The 7,652-nt window shown below is 44.8% G+C and overlaps 1 protein-coding gene across 5 annotated transcripts in view; it reads right to left on the bottom strand.

Moving 5' to 3' along the window:
* The window catches only part of FUCA2 (alpha-L-fucosidase 2), a 34,556-nt gene that overhangs the window by 13,291 nt on the left and 13,613 nt on the right, over positions 1–7,652 (bottom strand). Inside the window, exon 7 of one of the 5 annotated variants that reach the window (XM_050949656.1) lies at positions 1,549–3,186. The exons of 2 other annotated variants lie outside the window; for them this stretch is intronic. In XM_050949656.1, the coding sequence (XP_050805613.1) occupies positions 2,620–3,186 (567 nt within the window). In that variant the 3' untranslated portion in view covers positions 1,549–2,619. 2 more of the 5 variants (XM_050949657.1, XM_050949660.1) reach the window with 2 other exon arrangements.

The following is a 7,652-nucleotide window of genomic DNA, read 5'->3' as shown; positions in this document are numbered from 1 at the left end:
CTTAATTTGATATGTTGTGAGTACTGCTATTAAAATTAGTGCAATTACTCAGTATGTAACGCTATGGATGTGCGTAACTCTTTGCAGGATTTCTGCCCAGGGTAGGTTATACAATGGAATATAGATAATGAGTATTTCTGCAGTAAGATAGAAGCTACTACTCTCCTAACTTCCCTAGCTCTCTAGAAATGAAATGTGGCACTGAAGCTTCTTTACAGATGTTTTTGACAAAACAAGTTGTAGTGGACTTTGACTCTTCTGACGGCTGTGAGAACAGCCTAGTTAATCTCTTCCTTGATTTAGAATTCTGCCTAGGCACTTATACCATGTTCAATACCACTGTCCTGTTAAGAATAGGACAGCAGATACTGAGTACCCAAAGATCAATTTTGATTGGCCAGTTGGGCCTTTTTGGTGTCACAGCTGCACACGGCCTCCTAGTCACTGAAACACAAATCTCTACATTTTGTTAAGTGGGTATTGAGGAAGAGATAAAGGGCATAATAAATGGACAGCCCATGCCATAAGAGAAAGGGAAGATTATAATAACTTTTAAATGGCTTCCTCCCACAAGTGCTATTTAGAGCAACATTTGGCTAAATCTGGAACTGCTAAATACTCAGTGAGTTGAAAGTGATTACTGGGGGGACTCAATGCTGCTGAAAGGACAGCCATGCGCCTAGAAGGCAGCAGAGGCCAGATATTTCTAGAAACATCTTTTCTGCTCTATTGTAGATCCTTCACTAGGCATGTCTTTCATAGTGAAAGGATGTGTTGCACAAGTTTTCCATAACTCTTAAAAATTAACCATACTCCTTATAGCAATAACCTGCAGCATAGTGGAGATTCTCTTAGACTCAGGCCTTGGATACACTTGCGAGTAACAGTGCAATAAAGGAGCCCTGAGCACACTAGCTCATTACCAATCCACAGTGGCAAGGCACGTAGAAGGCTCTGACTCCGTGGCCACAGCTGCTGGTACTCCACCTCAGCAAGAGGAATAACATTTGCTGCACCCCCGCTGAAGGGCGCCAGTGTGGAAGCCCCGGTCCTATAGTGCACTCTGATCAGCCTCCAGAAGTGTCTCTCAATGCCTGTTCTAGCCACTCTGGTCATCACTTTGAACTCTACTGCCCTGCCCTCAGGTGACCAACCGTCAGACCCACCCTTTAAATTCTTTGGGAATTTTGAAAAATCCCTTCCTGTTTGCTCAGCCAGGTGTGGAGTGCACTAAGTGAATCTTTCCAGGTGACCATGCCTCCACGCACCAGGCAATCCCCAGTATGGAACAATGGCAAGTTGCTGGACCTCATCAGTGTTTGTGGGGAGGAAGCTGTCCAGTCCCAGCTGCGCTACAGCCGTAGGAATTACTGTACTTTAAGGCAGATATCAAAGGACATGACCGGGACACCCTGCAGTGCAGGGTTAAAGTGAAGGAGCTGTGGAATGCTTACCACAAAGCCCATGAGGCAAACCGCCACTCCGGTGCTGCCTCCGCACCCAGCTTTTTCTTAAAAGAGCTGGACATGATATTTGGGGGCAACCACAATGGACACTTCAGAGCCCAGTGCAACAAGGCAGGAGAAGGAGCAAAGCGGGAGCGAGGGTAGGAGGCAGAAGAAGACACCCCAGAATCCCTAGATGCATGCAGCCAGGAGCTGTTCTTAAGCCATGAGGAAGGTAGCCAGTCATGCCGGCGGGTGCTTGGAGAACGACAAACACCAGAGGAGGTGCCTGGTAAGCAGCTTTTATTTTGGGAAGGAAGTTATTCGTTGCGGGCTCTTGGGGTGAGGAGGGTTAGGGCTGCATGCATGCATAGATGTGGAATAGGGCATTGATGGGCTCTCTCACATTGCAGTAAATCAGCCTCAGTGATCTCTTCAAAGGTCTCAGCCAGAATTTGGGCAATGCACTTGCGCAGGTTTCACCTGTGGTCCTTGTCCCAGTCAGGCTAACTGAGGGGCAGGGAGACCATTGCTGCACACAGGCAAGCTGCATATGGGCCAGAGCAGCAGCCGCATTGCAGTAGAAGACTCTCTTGCTTCCCAGGTCACCCTCAGCAGCGAGATATCTTCCAGGATGAACTCCTGTGGAAAATGTGGGGACAGTGTTCAGTATAGGGGCCCCCTGCTGCTATTGGCTCTCCCTTTAGGCACAGAAACCCAGAGGACTGTTTCACGGCTGTACTATCAGTCACGCTTGACCCTGTGCTTACTCACCATTTTGGGGCTCCCGTGGGCTGTGTGCACCAGCTCAGCCTGTTGTTGAACTGCTCCTTGCTGCTGTCGTTTCTCCCTGTGTAGGGTTTCATGAGCCACAGTATTAAAGGGTAAGCGGGGTCTCCAAGGATCACAATGGGCATTTCGACTTCTATGGTGATCTTCTTGTCTAGGGAAAAAAGTCCTGGCTGGCAGGTTCCTGAACAGGCCAGTGTTCCGAAAGATGCATGCGTCATGCACCTTTCTGGGCCAGCCTGCGTTAATGTCAGTGATCCACAAGCACCTGGAGAACCATCGAGAAATAGCACTTCCGATTAATGTACTCAGAGCCTAGGTGGGCTGGTGCCAGAATTGAAGTATGCGTCCCATCTATCACCCCTTTGCAGTTAGGGAAACCCATTTATGCAAAGCCAGCCGCAATGTCATGCACGTTACCTAGAGTCACGGTTCTTCTGAGCAGGATGTGATTAATGTCGCTGCAAACTTGCATCAACACATTTCCAACAGTTGACTTTTCCACTCCAAACTGTTTAGCGACCGATCGGTAGCTGTCTGGAGTTGCCAGCTTCCAGACTGCAATAGCCACCCGCTTCTCCACCGTCAGGGCAGCTCTCAATCTCGTGTCCTTGTGCCTCAGGGTGGGGGTGAGCGCCTCACACAGTCCCATGAAAGTGGCTTTTCTCATCCGAAAGTTCTGCAGCCACTGCTCGTCATCCCAGACTTGCATGACGATGTGATCCCACCACTCAGTGCTTGTTTCCCGAGCCCAAAAGTGGTGTTCCACAGTGGTGAGCATGTCCGTGAATGCCACAAGCAAACTCATGTCATATGCATTACTTGAGTAGATATCCTCGTTGGAGCTCTGACTGGCACTTTGGAGCCTAAGGAATAACTCAACTGCCAAACATGATGTGCTGGCAAGACTCGTTAGCATACTCCTCAGCAGTTCGGGCTCCATTCCCAAAGACTGAAAGGGAAGACAGAGTGGGCAGAACAAAAAACGTTGAAAGTTGGTGCCAGATGTGGACGGAAGCAAAGGGATTGCTGGGATGCGAACTGATGCATCACGGGGCGTTGGGACAGGACCCAGAATGCCCTGCGCTCCACACCCTCTTCCCACAAGCCACAGTGCCAGAATGGGAAGAGGTGCTCTGTGGGATAGCTGCACTGCTCCCAATGCCGCTGCAAGTGCCGCAAATGTAGCCATGCCAGTGCACTTGCAGCTGTCAGTGGGGACAGATTGCAGCGCTTTCCCTGCTGCACTCTCCGAAAAAGCTTTAACTCACAGCGCTCTACATCTGCAAGTGTAGTCATGCCCTCAGTGTATTTCTAATGTGGCTGAAAGTGCCTTATTCATGATTTACTACCACAGCTGGTAGAATTTTTTCATGTGAAATTATTTTTAATGAAAAATGGCCTTTTTTCAATAACAAACTTTTTCAAAACTGTTTTTATCAATTTTATTTTTAGCTATTTTCTTTTTTTCAGTGGAAAAGAGAGAGAGAGAGGAAACAACTGAAATATTTCCATTAGAAAAAAAATAAACTTCTGGTTTTAAAAAGTACACAAAAATAACTTCAAAAAGGCCGATGTATAACTAACTCTTGCCCTGTACACCCGCTTTTTGATCAACTTATCACTGCAGAATTTGGCTACATTCACAACCTTGCTCCTGCTGGTGTGGGCTGCTTGAGGCAGATGCACCATGGGTCAGTGTACAAGCTTTTTGAAGAGATGAATTGAAACCAGTAGGTCAGAAATCTAATATTCTGCTTCAACAAGGTCCAATGTAATCTTACAAATCCACCCCACCACTTAAAGCTAACCAGTCTTTCAAATCAAAGAGGTTAAGTGCTGGACGTGAAAGGGCCAAATCATTCCGCTGAATCTGGAACAGCATTTGTCTGCATTAAATCTGCTCCCATCAATCCCAATTTCAGCTGTACATGAAGAGTTCAATATAGTATATATATAATCAAGTTAGAAATGTGAAGTGTTCTCAATAATCTGTGTTGAGAAACAGCAACTGAAGTCTCCATTTGTATCATTCACCTTACATTAGTCAGTTGCAGAGTCCAGCCCCACTGACAGGGTAACTGATTAGGGGTTAGCTGAGGTACAGCCACTGTCATTCCCTTTTCTCCCAGTGAAACCCACTTCAGTTGTCCTTTATGTCCAATCAGCTTAACCTAGAAAAAAAAAATTAAATGAAGTCTATTCAAAGTGACTGTTGTCCCAATGATTACATGCATATATTTTTCCACTAGTTAACAGGTCTTTTAACATAATGGATTAACTGTAGGCACCACTGTGCCAGCCACATGAATGGTCAAGGGATGTCCAAAGGTGTTCATACAAATAAGATGGCAAATGTAATGATGCTGTGTCCTGTGATTTGGGCCAGACTATGGTAAAAGGATTTTGAGACACTAGCTCCCTATGTAAATGGCCAGGTTTTACAGTACAAACCAGATCATTGTCTTATAAATTATGGTGTAGTTTACATTTTTTTTAATAAATACTACCACAAAAATAGAGCAAAGTGACTATACACAAGCAACGTTCAGATGAATAAGCAGAACATGTACATAAAGGTGAAGAGGTTTCAAACATTATAATGCAATGTTACACTTTTGGAAAGTTAGTTAACAGTTTCTTAAACTTGCACTATTTTTTGCCTATAGGAAGAAGTCCGATGCCAACATGGGTATTTTAGGGGAAGCAGGAATTTTTGTTTTTTTTAAAAGATAAGATATTTGGGAATCTACTTTTAAACTGAATTTTACTTTATTGTAATAGAAATAACCATTCTGCTCAGCTCAGGAAAATCAATTTTTTTAATACACTATTGCTTCATTTAAAAAGCATATTAGAAAGCAGGATTAGGAGGGCGGGAATCACTTAAGTAGCTATATAGAAATTATACTATTGCACATAGTACTTAGGGTGGTATAAATTCTAGTCTCAATTTACTCTGCTGTAAATCAGGAGTAATTGTTTGATTTAGTACAACTGACTCTTCCATTACACACACTGTTAACAGTAAGTAAAATTTTGGCAGATTAAAAATTTTTTAAAAAAATACTATAGTGTTCTTTGAACAAGTCTTTGAAATTACTTCCTATTTGTCCTCCACAGGTGACAGGTATACATTATTTGAAAACAAAAATGTTCAGGGTTGACTGCACATCTCTCTTATTATGTTTGTACAAAGCCTAGCACATTAAAGCTCCAGTATTGGTAGGGGCCTCTAGGGATTACCAGCATGCTGCTACTACTAATGATTAAGAGTGCAAAACTAAGAATGAGCTATTCATTTTAAAGTCTCCCCATTCCTTGCCTTTCATCTGAAGAGCGCAGGCCAAATTCTTCAGTGCCATGATAATGTAATTCAGTTGCCAACTGTAATTTGTGCTAAAGTAGCAGTGTGTGTGTGTGTGTGTGAGAGAGAGAGAGAGAAGTACCCCTATTTATATACCAAGGTGTCATTAAGGGGGAAGTGTGCTGAAGTGGGAACAGAGCTGGTCAAAAATTGGGCACATCAAGAGGAAAGTCACATTAGGCTAGAGTGGTGCAAACAGCCAAAAAGCTATTCACAAGAGGGTGTAAACATCTGTTGGAGATGGAGGAATTACCACATGCCCTTACACTCCCATTCTTATGTTTTTCGGGGTACTTCACTAAGAAGGCAAGTCGGGGTAGACTGGCTCAGCAAGACACCCTTAAAACCAAGGGAACATACTCTAGACCAAGGGTCAGCAACCTTTCAGAAGTGGTGTGCCGAGTCTTCATTTATTCGCTCTAATTTAAGGTTTCATGTGCCAGTAATACATTTTAACGTTTTAGAAGGTCTCTTTCTATAAGTCTATAATATATAACTAAACTATTGTATGTAAAGTAAATAAGGTTTCTAAAATGTTTAAGAAGCTTCATTTAAAATTCAATTAAAATGCAGAGCCCTCCCCAACCGGTGGCCAGAACCCAGGCATTGTGAGTGCCACTGAAAATCAGCTCGCGTGCCGCCTTTGACACCCGTGCCATAGGTTGCCTACCCCTGCTCTAGACCATCTAACTGCTCAGGGCATCACCAGCCTGCTTGGAAGCCTATTTGCATCCATGACCAGTTTGAAAAAACTAAGAGGTACAACCTGAGTCAGAGACACTCCCTTTTGTCAGAAGTAGGCCTCCTTTATGCCATTCCTCCCTCAGCCACTGAGGGTATAAATCTATGTCACACGAGCCTGCTGCACATTACGTGTCTGGGTGGACCTTGCTGCCAGGCACTAAAAGTTCTATAGTGAGCTGGATCTACCCCGATTTAATGGGAGTAGATTAAAGACACTAGGGAACTTTTTGTGCACAGCAACAGGGTCCACACAGATACTTAATTTGCACCTCAGCCTGGTCCAAACTAAGTGTCGAATACACAGGTTCTGAGAGTAAAAGGGAACAGGCCATGGTGATAACACTCACCTTCTCCTTAGCACTCAGGTCTTGGTTCTCAGGCCTGCTTTAGATGTGAATGTAATCTCCTCTCAAACTCCCAATACACAGAGAACAGTGCAAAAGGGACCAAGCTTAAACTAACATCCAGTGCAGCCTAACCCATCAGCTGGGATACTGAAAGGAAAGGTAGGGCATTTATTGACATATACTCAGATAATCTTGGCAAGTGATGCACACTCACATGCTGCAGAGGAAGGCAAAAAAAACCTAAGATCACTGCCAATTTAACCTGGGGGGAAATTCCTTCCTAACCCCACATCTGGTGATTAATTAGAGCATGCGAGCGACAACCAGCCAGCCCAGCACCTGAGAAAGAGACTACTCAAGGCCACCTCAGAGCAATGACCCACCCCAACAGTGTCCCAGCTCCAACCGTGACAGTCTCTGATCCTTCAGAGGAAGGACACCAAAAAAAACAAAACACCCAGAATACATTTGTAGGCAGAGAGATCACACACATCTTAGGAGGAGGTGTGTGGGATTCCTACACAATCATCCGTCCACACTCTCAAGCACTGTAGAGTCGACATTCTCACACAGGCTGAGGCAGCATTTGGTAGAAGACTGTTACTGAATGGGGTGCCCCAGTAACCCTTAAGTTCCTTTACAATTCTACGTGAATAAACTGAATCCTCCACCGTCCCAAGGGATGACTTACTGCTTTTTGCATGCCACTGTGAAGGCTGTCTGACATGGAGGGGACTGGGCTTGTCTTCACTACCAGCGTAAGTCGACCTAAGTTACACTACTCCAGCTTAGGTCGACATACCCTGGTGTCTTCACTGTGCTTTGTCGATGGGAAATGCTCTATGGTCGACTTACCTTTCTCTTCTCGGGGAGCTGGAGAGTACTCTGCTGTCGATTTAGCAGGTCTTCACTAGAGCTCCTAAATCGACACCTGCTGCATCGATTGCAGCAGCATTGACC

The sequence above is a fragment of the Gopherus flavomarginatus genome, chromosome 4, assembly GCF_025201925.1.
Source record: "Gopherus flavomarginatus isolate rGopFla2 chromosome 4, rGopFla2.mat.asm, whole genome shotgun sequence".
NCBI lineage: Eukaryota > Metazoa > Chordata > Testudines > Testudinidae > Gopherus > Gopherus flavomarginatus.
This window is presented reverse-complemented; position numbering and strand designations above follow the sequence as displayed.